This window comes from Monodon monoceros, unplaced genomic scaffold (assembly GCF_005190385.1).
Source record: "Monodon monoceros isolate NGI ecotype Baffin Bay Population unplaced genomic scaffold, NGI_Narwhal_1 Super_Scaffold_7, whole genome shotgun sequence".
Taxonomy (NCBI): domain Eukaryota; kingdom Metazoa; phylum Chordata; class Mammalia; order Artiodactyla; family Monodontidae; genus Monodon; species Monodon monoceros.
This window is the reverse complement of record NW_021703784.1, coordinates 93,963,682-93,978,820: the sequence shown is the minus strand read 5'-3', so window position 1 is coordinate 93,978,820 and position 15,139 is coordinate 93,963,682. Positions and strand designations below refer to the sequence as shown.

Below are 15,139 nucleotides of genomic sequence, written 5' to 3'. Positions count from 1 at the left end.
GTCCTGACCCCTCTGGGTTAATGTTGAACCAACATGAAGAAATCAGCCAGGAAGCAGAGGTCAGCAGGTCAGGGCCGTGGGGACAGGTGGATAGATAGTCCGCCTCCGCCATCTGGGAGGACAGGTCCTCCTGGGACCAGGGATGGGTGGTCTGGGAGGAAGTCCCAGAGCAAAGACCAGTGTAGCTACCATCCAGCGCCTCCCTCTCAGAGACACAGGCAAACTTGGGCCAGTGGGGTCACAAGATCTTCCTGAGGCTCCTTCCAATCCTAACACACGGTGATGGTTGTTTTGATCTCTGTGTGTCTGTTTCCTCATCTGTACAGTGGGAAGAGTTCCTGTTGTGAGGACTAAAGAAGATTATGAATATACAGTAAGAACTTAATAATGAGTAGCTATATGGATGTAAACCAGTGGGGAGGTTTCTGTAATCACCACATGCACATAAGAAAATGGAGGCGAGGGTGTGGCCAGATGAGAGCGGCCACCTTATCCCAGGACATACTGGGGCAGGGCCGGCCAACATTTGCCCCAGCCTCTCAGCCACTGATGGAGGGTCCCATTTCCACTCTTCCTTGTCTGGGAGCCAGGGAGCTGTGTTTGTGTGTGGTGGTTGCCTGGGAGGAGGAGCCAGGCCCTCTGGTCTATTTTCTCTCCCAGGTCTCCCAGGATGCGGCCTGGCCCGGAACAGGGGCAGCTCAAATCCCTGGTCTCCACAGCAGGGCCCTCCCTCTCCAACTGCCTATCTGCCCTGTGCCAGGCCTAGACTGGATGCTGGTCCCACACTACCCCTGCCCAGCCCTCCCCCACTTCCAGTTTGCAGTATGAAAGGTAAATATTAGTCCTGGGTCTCATTAGGACAGAGGGCCAAAGAGCAGGAACACAGGGAGCACAGCCTCTCGCCTCGCTCTCCTTCGGGCCTGGCCATTCAGGGTCTGGACTGCGGACATGTACAGTCTGGGAAGATCACAGGGAGCGGCCCGGTGCAGAGCAGGGGAGGCAGGGCTGACAGAGAACTGAGGACCAGGACTCGACTCCCATGAATCAGCTTAATGCCTGGGTGGCCCACTTCCTACATACCTACATATATATTTATATATTTACATTATACATATATATTCATTCCTATTTTTCTATATATTTTAAAAATTGAGGTTTAGCTTACATACGGTAATGTTGAAACCACTCCTAAGCGTTTTTTTTTGTTTTTTTTTTTAATTTATGGCTCTGTTGGGTCTTCGTTGCTGCGCGTGGGCTTTCTCTCTAGCTGCAGCAAGCAGGGTCTACTCTTTGCATTTCGGTGCACGGGCTTCTCACTGTGGTGGCTTCTCGTTGCGGAGCACGGGCTCTAGGCATACGGGCTTCAGTAGTTGTGGCACGCAGGCTCTAGAGCGCAGGCTCAGTAGTTGTGGCGCAGGGGCTTAGTTGCTCCGCGGCATGTGGGATCTTCCCGGACCAGGGCTTGAACCCGTGTCCCCTGCACCGGCAGGCGGATTCTTAACCACTGCGCCACCAGGGAAGTCCCCCTAAGTGTTTACCTCAAATTTGTATGCATACACCCACCAGATCAAGAGAGAGAACATTTCCAGCCCCCAACATACTTGTTGGAGTCATCCCTGAGATAACCACTAGTCTAACCACCATCACCATAAATCAGTTTTCCTACTTTCGAACTTCATGTAAATGGAAACCAGCAGCATATACCTGTTTCTGTCTGACTTCTCTTGCTCAGCATGTTTCTGGGGTTCATCCCTGTTATGTGTATCAACATATCAGCAGTCTGTTCCTTTTAAAACTGTGTAGTATTTCACTACATGAGTATTGTAATTTCATTTATCCGTTCACCTGCTGATGGGCATTTGGATTAGTTTCCAGTTTGGGCTATAATGAATAGTGTGGCTGTGAATATTCGTATGCAGGTTTCTGGTGTAGATAAGCACTAATTTCTATTGGGTACATGCCCGGGGATGGATTTTCTGGGTCACAAGGCAGGCGTATGTTTTAATAAGCAACTCTGACAAATAGTTGTCCTGAGCGGTTGTGTTGGTTTACACTCCCACCAGCAATGTTTGAAGACTTCTGGCCGCTCATATCTCACCAACCTCTATCTCATCCATCCATTTCACATCAACCATTCTGATAGATGTGTAGGTGTCTCATCGTGGTTTTAATTTGTATTCCCTGTTGGCTAATGACGTGGAGCCTACTCTTCTTTTTTTCTTGGAGAGGAATGGTGAAAAGATCTCACCTCACTAATTTCTTTAAAAATTCCATGAGTAAGAGAAGGGGGCAGAGCTCTTGAGAAGTGGAGAGAAGAGAGGTGCGGTTTCGTCCTTCCTGCTTCAAGTAGGTGATCCTCCTTTTTCCGAGGACAGGCTTGGGCCAGTGCTGAGTCAACCTGAGAGGGAGAAGAGAAGGGGGTGTTGCTGGCAGGGAGAAGGACAAAGCACATAACACATGGCACCTCTTCTACTAAGGGTTCGGGCGGAGCCAGGGGCCTGCTGACTTCCCCCTCGTTCCCTCGCTGTCAGAACCCATCACTCCCGACAGACAAGCACCGCAGCATGAATGAGAGCACTGATTTAGGAGGCCGGTCCTGGGTTTCACTATCTGTAAAATCAGAATTATAACAATATTCACTTCACAAGGCTGTTGTCGAAGAACTTAAATAAGATCATACTGGTCACTCTGCAGACTCTGCTTCGGAGCTGCAGCCCCGCTGAGTCCATGGCACACTCACGCACAGACATGGCCGTTAAGGGGCAAGTCTTGGGCCGTGACTACTGTTTACAAGCTGTTTACAGACGATATTCCAAAGGAGAAAACTTCGGTTCTCTAAGCACTGGGAAGATGAGATCTGGTTATAAGGGTTCCTGCTTTCCAAGGCTTATTCCTGGATTTATGCATCAGGATGATGAATTTACATGCCATAACTGTACACACAGCAAGTCCATTTAGGGGGAGAACTTTTCTGATGAGAACTTCATTCTGAATATGTCCAGACATCTGGTCCTTGGCAAATGCTGGACCCAACCCAAATGGCTCTGTGGGCTGTCTGCACAGCTAAGACTGATGGGATGGCAAGCATGGGTTCTTTGGCCGGGAGAGAGATAGCACGGATATTGTGGAGGCCATGGGCATTTTGAGTCCAGGAATGGCAAGACCAGCAAGAAGACTCTAGGCCATTCTGAGAAATTTGATTTTGTGTTTTATCTTATCCCCACCATTCCTTTTGTTCCTGTGGAGAGCACCTCCCAGCTCTCAAATCCTGTTATCTTTGTGCTCTGACTCGCTGTAATTCTTTGGATTCCATATACCCCTTGTCTCCTTCCAGGTTTAGCTGGATTCAGAGTTTAGGCGTTATGAAGTAAAAACTAAATTACTCCCCCAAAGCATATTATGCTTGTAAAGTCTCACAAGTCCTGCCACACAGTAAGCACTCAATAAACAGCACTATTACATGATATGATGCAACAGGAAATCCACAATGCTGCCTATGAAGTGTTCTTCCTAAAAGAGTGAACCTAGGCTGGATCAAATCTCTAGCTTTACTTACTAGTTTACAGGAAATACAGACAACAGAGCAATAAGTTAGACACCACCACGAGGAATGAGGGACATTTGACAGGACAAGTGACCGCGGTTTCTCTAACAAATTCATGATGGGGCAATGCAAGGGGTGGGTGGGAAAGACTGTTCAGAATAATAGAAACCTAAGAGAGACCTAACAACCAAATGCATGAAGGGAATAAAATGACCATGACTGATTTAAACCTTTGAACACATCAACTGTAAAAAGACTATTTTAGAATAAGAAAATCTAAACATAGATTAGATATGCAATGATATGGAAGAATTAGTGTTAATTTGCTAAGTGTTATATGACATATTATTATATATTTTTTAATTCCTCATGAGTTACAGATTACACTGAAGGATTTACAGCAAAGATGAAACAAGCAGGGCAAAACGTTAGCGCTAATTAAATCTAGGCAGTAACAAGATTGTTACATTATTCTTTTAAATGTTCTGTGTTTGACAACATTCACAGTGAAAAGTGGACTTAATTCCTTAATAAATGGAGGCTAGTATTATCAAGTGGGTTCTAGTTGGACAGCCTCCCTGTTTTCCTGGGTGAACACAAGACTGTACCTACCCTCTATTTTGCAGAGAGGACCAAAGGAGGGCACCCCTCTGTGAATGTGACTCTGGAAGGATCCAAACACCTCCATGGGTGCAGGGTCCTAATAGACTGAGCACACCCTCAGGCTGCAGGGCCCCCTGCAAGCCTCCCAGCCAGGAACCGGCTCTCTGGAACTCTCTCTGGGCCCAGTGGTACTTGCAGCCAAGAGTGTCATTCCTGCTTTCAACACAAACACATACCTGCACCCTTAAAACAGATCCTACTTCCCTCTGAGAACAAGGCCATAATGAGGGGTTGCATTTCTGCCCAACAAGTTGGCATCAAACAAAATCACGGGTGAAGCCAGCATTATACTGTAAAGTGAAGCTCTATAATCACTGAAAACAGTTGAAATATGTTCCAGGACATAGAGTTACAGAATTTCAGAGCTGGAAAGGAGATCAGATATTATTAAATCCAGACGTTCTGGGTTTTTTTTTCCATTTCCGTTTTTTTTTTTTTTTTTTTTTGGCCACGCCACGCAGCATGCAGGATCTTAGTTCCCCGACCAGGGGCTGAACCTGTGCCCCCTGCAGTGGAAGCGCAAAGTCTTAACCAATGGACTGCCAGGGAAGTCCCAATCCAGATGTTCTGAAGCCTAGGGCTCTGTGCATGTACTACAGGGTGGCCTTGTCCTTTTGCATATTAAAAAAAAAAGAACTCAAAAATTGTAAATTTATCTTAAGACAAAAATAATTTTTTCCCTTTTGGCTGAAATTATGTCTTTTTAGATGGTTAATTACCTTATTTCTTCCTCAATCTGATCAACAGTTTTCTATTTTGACTCAAAAATATGAGTTTCTATTTAATAAAAAAAAATTTTTTAAATACAGGACCCACAGAAGAAAAAAAAAGTTACCAAAAGGGCTTCACGGTGGAGCCGAGATTGGGATCCACTGATCTGGTCCAATTTCCCCATGTCACTGTGAGGAAATGGAGCCTCTGAGCTGGGAAGCTAATTGGTCAAGGTCATACAGAGAGTTGGGCGAGGACCAGGACTCGACTCCTGCCTCCCACGCCATCGCTGCAAGGGGGACTACCGTACACCCAGAGCACACACACCCAAAGTACAAAACTATTGTGAGTGATGCTGACCTGCCCAAACAAGCACTACCTGTAGGCAACATGTACCTCAATCTTGCTTGTCTTCCAAGTTAAGAGGGCTGATTCCAATACTATTAATAACCAGCTACAACTTATTAATTGCTCACCATGTGCCAGGTATGTAGCACTGATGAGGTATATACTACAGCTATCCCCATTTTATGGATGAGGAAACTGAGGCATGGAGAAGTAACTTGCCTGAGTTTATGCAGCTAGCTAAGGGCAGAGCCATGATCCACACCTGAACTTGTCTAGTCCATGATGCTCTGCATTGTTTAAAGGTCCCTAAACATGAATCAAATTTTATTCTATTGTAAGATTTTTTTTCACACTATTAAAGCTGCAAATCAGGATAAAAGATTCTTTATCTCCTGCACTTTCTGACGTTTGGCTCAGCAGCTACACACACACTGCATGGTTTTGTTTGTTTGTTTTTGGCCTCGCCATGCAGCATGCAGGATCTTAGTTCCCCGAACAGGGATTGAATCTGTGCCCCCTGCAATAGAAGCATGGAGTCTTAACCACTGGACCGCCAGGGAAGTCCCCTCACCCTGTGAATTTAAATTTGCATCTGTGTGAAGTAAGTCAGAAAGAGAAAAACAAATATCGTATATGAATGCATATATGTGGAATCTAGAAAAATGGTACAGATGAACCTATTTGCAGGGCAGGAATACAAAGGCAGACGTAGAGAACGGACGTGTGGACACAGTGGGGGAAAGGGAGGGTGGGATGAATTGGGAGATTAGGTTTGACATAAATACACTACCATGTGTAAAATAGATAGCTAATGGGAACCTGCTGTACAGCACAGGGAGCTCAGCTCAGTGCTCTGTGATGGCCTGGTTGGGTGGGATGGGGTGGGGGAAGGAGGTCCAAGAGGGAGGGGATGTGTGTATGCGTATGGCTGATTCACTTCTCTGTGCAGCAGAAACTAACACAACATTGTAAGGCAATTATACTCCAATTAAAAAAAATTTTGCATCTGTGAAAAGGTGTCCAGCAACATTTTCAATGCAACTTTGCTCTATAGCAAGAAGCAGCATTCAAATTCAGTGCTATATACACCAAACAGTTCAAAGTGACTTTATCAGGGGATGGAGAAAAGGAGAAGTAGGGAATGAAGGGACTTTCAACATTATAATGACACAAGAATTATTTTGATTGGGAGGAGATATTTTCTCAATGAAAAAAATATTCCAGTGATCAGCCTTTCCAAGAACTGTCATTGCACTTTATTTTCATTTGAAGGGCACTAAAGTGAGTTTCAGAAGACCTGGGCCCTGTCCCGGTTCTGCTACTCACTGGTCTCATGCCTTAGAAGGTGACTTCTCTCTCGGCCTCCATTTTCCCATCTGTAACGTGAGGAAGTTGGACGATGTTCTCCGATGCCCATTCCCACTTCAGCCATGAGCGCTGGCTGAGCAGACATGCTCAAACCAGGTGGCTTTGAATTTGTTGGCTTTGACCTGACACTGCTCTGCATCACCAGGGACAGTCTCAGTGGAGAGGAAAGTCCCTCATCTGTGTGGGAATGTGACAAAGGGGGGTAAACATCCCAGGTTTTGGTCTGAGGACAGTTGTGGGGTGTCGGCAGGCCTCCCCAGCAACCCAAAGCATCCCCACTTCCCTGCATTGTTCAGTATCAAGCAATGGGTATGTCCCCAAGTTAGCTAACAACGCTGGGCAGACACAGCTGAGAGGTTACCTGAGTTGGAATGACCCGCCTGAAGCTGGAGCTGGAAAAGAGTAGGACCTACCAGACTGAGCCAGGGGGTTGGCTGACTCAAAACTAGTATTAGCAGCTGTTTTTCAGGCTTTGGATGGTGTGCCCTTTCTCTCCACAGATCGTCGTCACCATCTCTTGCTGTCCTCCCTCTCCTTGGACAGTTTCAGAATGACGCTTTGCCAAGAAGTTATTCACACCGGGTGGGTGGATGGGTTAAAGTCAGTGCAAAGCAGGAGACATGGGGCTGCTTATGACACGGAGGTTGAGTGCTGGGAAGCCAGAGGACACGTCATGTCATGGTCCTGGCTCTGCTGTTTACTGAATGTGCGGTCTCGGCAGTTACCAATCCGCTCTGAACCTGTTTCCCCATCTGTGAAACACGCGGCACAACACAATTTGCAGGACAGAAGGAGGATGGAACAAGAATGTAAGTTCCCCTGTCTCTCTTGCCTCCCCCTCCTCAAAGCAATGCAGTCTGGCTCCCAACTGCCCTCACTCGGCTCACCAGCGACTGGCAAATTTCAACCTTCTCAACAGCAAAGGACATCGTTACCCTCTTCTTCCTTGTTGAGATGCTCTTCCATCAGCTTCTGCGACTTACACGTTGCAGGTTCTCCTGTTTCATCGGATGCTGACTTAGTCTCTCCTGAAGAGCCTCCCCTCTCCCCGCAGGTTGTGCCCATTTCCCACTGCCTTCTTGAGATCTTTCCCACAGGCACCTCGACTCAAACCATCCCCAGCCAAAATCATAGCTGTCCCGCACCGCCCCCGCCCCACGGCTACCTAACTTGCTAAGTCAGAAAGCAGGAGTCAGATCTTCCTCTCTCCCTCAGTCTTTGACTTTGGTCACTTCTACCTCTCAGAGAACTTGTCCACCCAAAGCCCTCCCCACAGCCTACAGCCCCTGCCCTCACCTCCTTCCACGCTCCGCCCTGGCCGCTCTGCTCCTTGCTCTTGCTTGAACTCACTGGGCTCTGCTGGTACTGTTTCCTCTGACTGGAATCCAGCTCCTTCTGCAGACATCAGCCTGGCTCACTCCTCTCCGTAGTTCAGGTCTCTGTCACGTTACTGGAGGCCTTCCCTGACCGCCCTCTGTAAAATCACACTCCCCATTCAACCTCTCCACTGCATTACTTTTCTTCACTGCATTTACCATCATCTGACATGTATTTGTTTATTGGCTCTTGCCACACCAGAACGTAACTACATGAGAGCAGAGACTGTTATTACTGCTATACCCCTAACCAGCACGCGGGAAGTGCTCAGTATTTGTTGGGTGAAGGACAGCATTTCCACTACCACCCATTCCCAGCCACCTAACTGATTTCCCCACAACTGCACCTTGCCCACTAATCCTCTCCAGTGGTCTCTTCAATCATGAATCTGATCGTATCATTCCCCTGCTCAAAACCCTTCAAAGAGCCCCTCAATGTCCTGAGAATAAAGTCCAAACTCTTGAAGCAAGGCCTGTGTGACCTGACCCTGCCCCCCTCCCCTCATTCTCTGCTCCAGCCATGCTGGTCTCAGGGCTCACACCCAGGGTCTCACCATGGGGCTTTTTCACATGCAGCCCCTCACATCCCCACCTTCCCCCACACCTCCTCATCCAACAAGTCACAGCTGAAATGCGGGACACTAGAGTGTGGAGGTTAAGAGCCTTACTCCAGTGCTAAACTACGTGGATTTGAATCTCAGCTCTGCCACCTAGTAGCTCTGTCACCTTGGGCAGGACACTTACAGCTCTTTGTTCCTGACTGTCCTCATAACTATCTCACAGGATTGCTATAGGATTACAGAAATAAACTCACATAAAGGACTGGCCCACAACAAATGCTGTTTATTATCATTATAATTTCTTGGGGACACCTTCCCTGATGCCCACAAGTGAACCCATCCCACTAAACACACCCACAGCACCGGGGAGTGCTCCTCTTTAAACTCTTACTGTTGTTCTTTGCCCCTGGTAGACCTGAGCCCTGTAAAGGGCGCTGCCTCTGTCTTGTCCACAGCTGCGTCCCCAGCACCTCGGGCAGGCCAGGCCCAAAGCTGATGAAACATGAAACACATGTTCATTCCTCGCTCTTTCCCTCAACAGGGCTGCCTTCGGCCAGATACAAAGAAGGGTGCAGACCCGCCCTAACCACCTCCAATGAGTCTGGTGTCCTTCAGCACAGAACAAAAACCAACCTCACAGGCCTTCGGTGGTGAGAAAAGCTGCCAAAACAATCTAATGCCTGACTCAGAGACTTGTCAGCTGAGTGTCTCTGGCCTTTAACCTTCACAAGTCATTCCGTTTGGTTCCAAATAGAAATGCTTGTCCTTCAGGGAGCTGGATGGGAGTGACTATTCCAGCAATAAGCACCCCAGCAGGGCACTAGTGCTGCCTGCGACCTGGCTACCTCACTGGGCAGGGTCACTTCCACAACGTTTAAAGAACAAGCACCTTGAGGAGTTCCCAGTCCTCACTGGGCAGGGTCACTTCCACAAGGTTTAAAGAACAAGCACCTTCAGGAGTTCCCAGGGAGGGTGGCAGGACAAGCTCTCCTGGAAGCTGATAAGAAGATCTCACATCTAGAAGTGGTTTACCTTATTAAGAGTCTTGGGAAACAAAGTGGTCGTCCATAAGCAGGAAGGGGAGTCCTCGACCTGCTTCTCATACACTAGTCTCTATCAGGGAACCCAAAGAGAAAGATCCAGACACCCAAGCTCAGAAACACCAGTCTTTATACAGAGCTCTGCTGAGGGAAGGTGAGGGTGGTCAGGTGCCCGTCTCTACCTCTACCACTTCTGCCCAGGTGCTAAAGCCCATGTCCTTATGGATGAGCACCAGGCTGGGAGCAGGACCTGGCTCCTCGGGCACCACAAAGCACTTATCCTGGCTCTCGGAAAGGGTGACCTCGAAGACGTCTGGGGCTGGGGACCCACCCCGTTCACTGCATGTGTCCAGTAGTTCTGGCTCGGTCTGCAGGAGCACCACGGTGGGCTCAGAAGCGGCAGGCGGCACACAGGGTGGGCTGGAGGGTGCCCCGGGCTGATGACTGAGCTGGTGCCGCTTGAGGCTTTGGAGGAGAGTGTAGCCCATGCCACAGGTGGGGCAGCGGTAGGGCTTGTCGGCCAGGTGGGATTTGAGGTGGCGCCTCAGCTTGGTCGCCAGCGTGTAAGCACGGCCGCACTGGGGGCACGGGAAGGGCCTCTCGCCTGAGTGCAAGCGCTCGTGCGCGCGCAGCGTGTGGGGATCCCGGAGGGCCTTCCCACACACGGGGCACAGGTGGGCCTCCCCGGTGTGGGAGATGAGGTGGCGCCGCAGTTCAGGCAGCTGGGGGAAGGCGTCAGCGCAGTGTGGGCAGCGGTAAGGGCGCTCCCCTGTGTGCAGCCGCAGGTGCCCGCGCAGGCTGCCCCGCTGGCGGAACGCCCGGCCGCAGTGTGGGCACAGGAAGGGCTTCTCCCCCGTGTGGAGCCGCATGTGGTTCCGCAGGGAGCCCTGGTTGGCCAGGAGCCGCCCGCACACAGGGCACGGGCACGGGGCAGGGGTCGCTGGCACCTGGTGTGTCTTGCGATGCAGCCGCAGGGAGGGCCGGCGGGCGAAGGCCTTGCCACACTGGTCGCAAGCAAAGGGCCGGGCACCTGAGTGTACAACCTGGTGCTCTCTGAGGTCTCGCCGGGTGCCGTAGGCCTTGGTGCACTGAGGGCAGGGGAATGGCCGCACCCCACGGTGGCCCAGCATGTGGGCTTTGAAGCTCTCCTCTGAGCTGTAGCTCTTGCCACACTCGGTGCAAAGGAAGGGCTTGTGGCCCGTGTGCACGAATGCATGCTTCTTCAAGTGGCACAGCTGCAGGAAGGCCTTGCCACACTCAGCACAGCGGTACCGTCGCCCCCGCTTCGGGGAGCCTCCCACCGGGCCAGGGGCGCTCCGCAAGCATGCGGGTAAACCAGGGTGCTGCTGCTCTCCACTCTGCTGGGCCCCGGGCTCTGAGGTCTTCGCTCTGGGTGGACGTTGATCACTGGGGCTACGCAACTTCCTGACTAGGTAAGCACGCAGCTGGGGGCCCCTGGCAGAAGATGAGGAACTGGCCTCACTGCTCTCAGGGCCCTGCTGGGGAGTGGAGCTGCTCTGAGGTTCAGGTGGCATCTGGGTCTGGGGTGGGTCCTCCTCATCTACATGGCCATCCTGAGGCAATGGGCCGAGTGGCTGGCTCTCCTTGGAAACTTGGTCCTGGATTTGGGGCTTAAGTCCAGGGCTCACCGCCTGGATGCGGGGCTGTGACTGGTGACCAGGATCTGCAAGGCAAGAGTGGGGTGCTGGGCTTAGTAGAGACTGTAGCACGGGGTCATGGTGGTCTCACCAGGAAATTATAGGAATATGTGTCTTCTCCTCCTCAGCCCCTGAACTGCAATGGGAGCAATGACACCAATCTCTTCCCTGGAACATGAGTCACACACTCTGTTTATCTTTCTGTCCAGTCTCAGGTGCCTTCTGGGGAGGCTCTCCTGGGAACCATAGTGTCTAGACATCTGGATAATTTCTAGAGAAAGGCCATCCCATAGTGCCCTTGTTCTCCCCCTGGAGACATGCACTTAGGATGAGTTGAGACCACCATCTCCTCACTTTAGGTCACGTGAAAATAAAGGAATCCCCATCCCCAGCCCAGACAGAAAAAACATAAGAAAACTGGAAACCTTATACACAACTTGCTGTCTTTGTCAGTGTGACCTTACTATTCCAGAAAACTTAACTCAGGAAGATAAAACTTGCAAATATCTATACAGTTGACCCTTAAAAAACACAGGTTTGAACTGCACGGATCCACTTATACGAGGATTTTTTTTCAACAGTAAATACCACAGCACTACATGGTTGAATCCACAGATGCAAAACCACAGATGTGGAAACTTGGATATGGAGGGTCAACCATAAGTTATACTCAGATTTTCAACTGCCCAGAGGGTCAGTGCCCCTAACCCCCGTGCTGTTCAAGAGTCAACTATATTGTTCATTCCAAGGAAAAGACCTGTCACTCTTTAATAAAAAGCATCAAATGACAGTTTACATCCCCAAACTCTCTGAACCTCTTACCTGAAAATTCTAGCCTTGCTGTCTCCACAAATCCTAAACTACTATGTCATGATCCTTACCCAATACTGATCGAGCCCCGACCCCATCCCACACTGAAAAATCCACCTTATACCAGACTTCAAAATTTCGATAAATATCCAGGCTTTGCCCTTCCCTCTCAGAAATGCTACTGTTCTCCCCTACTGTCTTACGCCATAAGCTTTGCTTTGTCTTATCAACAGGTTTTTTTGGTGATAATTGGGGAAGCCAGCATTTATTTGACACATACCCATGCAAGGTTCTGCTGCATCCTCCCTGGGGGAGGCCACTTCCTGTTGTACAGCAGACTCCACTTCTGTCACCACAGCCAAGGATGCCTCTTCCTCTAGCCTGGGCTGGGTGGGGCTCAGGCCCTCCGAGGGAGGCTGGGGCCACATCAGCAGCTCAAAACCTGGCAGCACGACCCGGTACACCTGCAGGTGGAGCCTCTCGCTGATCCGCACTGGGGCCACGTTTCCCTCACCCTCCAGCCTTCCCCGCTGCACCAAACTGCAAAGCAGAGCAAGAGTTAGCTCAGGAGATCCCGTTCAAGTGGCCCTCCCTGAAAGCCCCAGCTCCTGGGCAGTCTGAGTCCTAAAGGATCCCATGCCTTTGGAACACTCACTGCAAAGATCCCTGGGTGGGAACCAGAAGCCAGCTTCCGGTTCCATCCCATGCCACAACAGAAAGCCTCAAAGGAACATCTTCACTACATACTCTCCTGTAACTTACCTAGTCCAGCCTGAACTCTGCTCACAAGCACACACATCTCCCCATGGGCCTAGTGACACGTCCTGAAATAAACCAATAAAAGTCTTTCTCCCATGTGTTTGAGGGGACCAGGGTGAAACAAACAACAAAAAAACCCCTGATGTAACCTCTCCTGAGACAGGTCTAAGATGAAGCCCCTAGAAGGTTAATGGTCTCTGGTCTGCCTCTATAGGACTATGCCGTTCGAGTTTTCATTCAATAAAGGCCAAAAAAACTGTCCCCTCACCTCCCTCCCAAGGTGTGGTGAATGACTGAATTGCACATATTATTGCCTTTCAGTGAATACCAAACAGAAGAAGTAGTAAGAGGTACATCAACCTTAAATCTGTTTTTCAGGACTTATGAAATGAAATCCTTTACCTGTGTTTTTTCAACTTTTGCTCCAAACAATCCTGGAGAATTAAAATAAAGGAAACGGCCATTCCTTTATTTTACATATGAGTTAAACAAGGCATGCCATCTAACTAGCTATGTGACAAAGCTAGGATTTGATCCCATGGCTTTTTTTTTTTTTTAAATAAATTTATTTATGTTTGGCTGCATTGGGTCTTCCTTGCTGCACACTGACTTTAGTTGCTGCGAGCAGGGGCTACTCTTCGTTGCGGTGCGTGGGCTTCTCATTGTGGCGTCTTCTCTTGCTGTGGAGCACGGGCTCTAGGCGTGTGGGCTCAGTAGCTGTGGCTCGCCAGCTCCAGAGCACAGGCTCAGTAGTTGTGGCACATGGGCTTAGTTGCTCCACGGCAAATGTGATCTTCCCAGGCCAGGGATCAAACCCGTGTCCCCTGCATTGGCAGGTGGATTCTTTAACCACTGTGCCACCAGGGAAGCCCCCCCATGGCTTTTTAATTTCCAAAAACCTTTGCTCTTGACTTTCGTCGTCATTGCTGACACTCTACTAATCCAACTTTTTTTTTTTTTTACATTTTGGCTGCGCTGTGCGGCCTGTGGGATCTTAGTTCCCCGACCAGGGATCGAACCCGCGCCCCCCACGGTAGAAGCGCTGGAGTCTTAACCACTGGACCTAGGGAAGTCCCATCTACTAATCCACCTTTTAATAACTTTTTGCACCTCCTCGGCTACCGCAAGTGAGGGGATGAGACAGTCCCTGAGAGAGAGGGCATAAACCATCTCCTATCTCTTGAAACACCCTGCATCTTCCAACAAACTGGAGAGTTACCGAGAAACGTCTGATCAAAATTTTCAGTCACGGAGACGTAAAGCCCTATCCCTCAATACCTCCTTCTGCTGTGTTTTCACTCCATGGCCCTTCTGCTCGGAGACAGACTCCTCTTCCAGTGGCCCCCAGAGCAGGCCTGGCTGCAAGGGTTCCCCAACACACCAGACCCCCAAGCGCTGCTCCTTGATGAATGAGGGGCCAAGGGCCAAGCCCCGCGGGAGGCTCTTTAGAGCGAGGATGGCTCGGGTGGGTCCGGGCGAGAGGTCTTTGAGTCCCTGTGCACAGCCTTCTCTGGAAGGGCTCCATCCTGAGTCCGGGCCCAGGCGTGGATCGGGGGCTGCAGGGACAGAGAAAGACAGTGAGGAAGCGGCCCAAGAGGTCGTGGGGCGAGGAAAGGTGAGGGAGAAAACCCGAAGTCCAGCTAGGCCTCAGGAGTCTGAGGGATATGTAAGGGCTCCAAGGGGGCCCCGGAAAAGTTTGAGGCGGTTCGAGGGCTCTTAAGAAGCTCCCAGAGGTTCTGAGGGCACCGGAGGAGGATGCCAGGCTCGGGAGGAAAAGGGTCGTGGGGGGAAAGAGTTGACCAGAGAACGTCAGGAGTATCTAGGCCAGGGCCGAGGGTCGGAGACATCGCAGGTCACTCACCGAACTGCAGTCTCTCCCACTCCAAGGGCAGCTCCTCCACCTCCTCCATCCCGGGTCAGAAAGCCTCCCTCCGCCGGAAGTGAGACTCACCTTCTCAGCTCCCCCCGGAAACAGTCATTGACTACCAAATTTCCTTTCGGGAAAGAATCTTAAGAGTCAGACCTCATTGGTGCGCAGGACTGGGAGTTTGCCAGTAGTGGTGAAGCAAATCTCTGTCCGAGAACAATACGAGTTTAGAATTCCGGAGGTCCACTAGGGATTTGAGTATCCGGTAGAGAGGAACTATTGTTTCAAGGGCTTCCTTTTGGGAGGGACGAGTCGGACGGTTATACTGTCTCTCCTCCAGGCGGGCACGTAAGCGGGCTCGTAAGGAAGTGGGCGGGGCTCCTGCGAAGGCCATGTTTGGACCGGGCAATGGGTCGGAAGTAGGTCGGAGGTGTG

General features: G+C 50.2%; 1 protein-coding gene across 1 annotated transcript; it reads right to left on the bottom strand.

Moving 5' to 3' along the window:
- Positions 1 to 8,957: 8,957 nt before the first annotated feature.
- ZNF408 (zinc finger protein 408) lies at positions 8,958 to 14,882 on the bottom strand. The gene is made up of 5 exons (XM_029208963.1): positions 14,699 to 14,882; positions 14,116 to 14,393; positions 12,841 to 12,902; positions 12,359 to 12,618; positions 8,958 to 11,294 (listed from the first exon to the last, which is right to left on the bottom strand). Exons 1-5 carry the CDS (start codon positions 14,745 to 14,747, stop codon positions 9,775 to 9,777), a joined length of 2,169 nt encoding a protein of 722 aa, XP_029064796.1. The 5' UTR covers positions 14,748 to 14,882; the 3' UTR covers positions 8,958 to 9,774.
- Between the last annotated feature and the right edge of the window lie 257 nt (positions 14,883 to 15,139).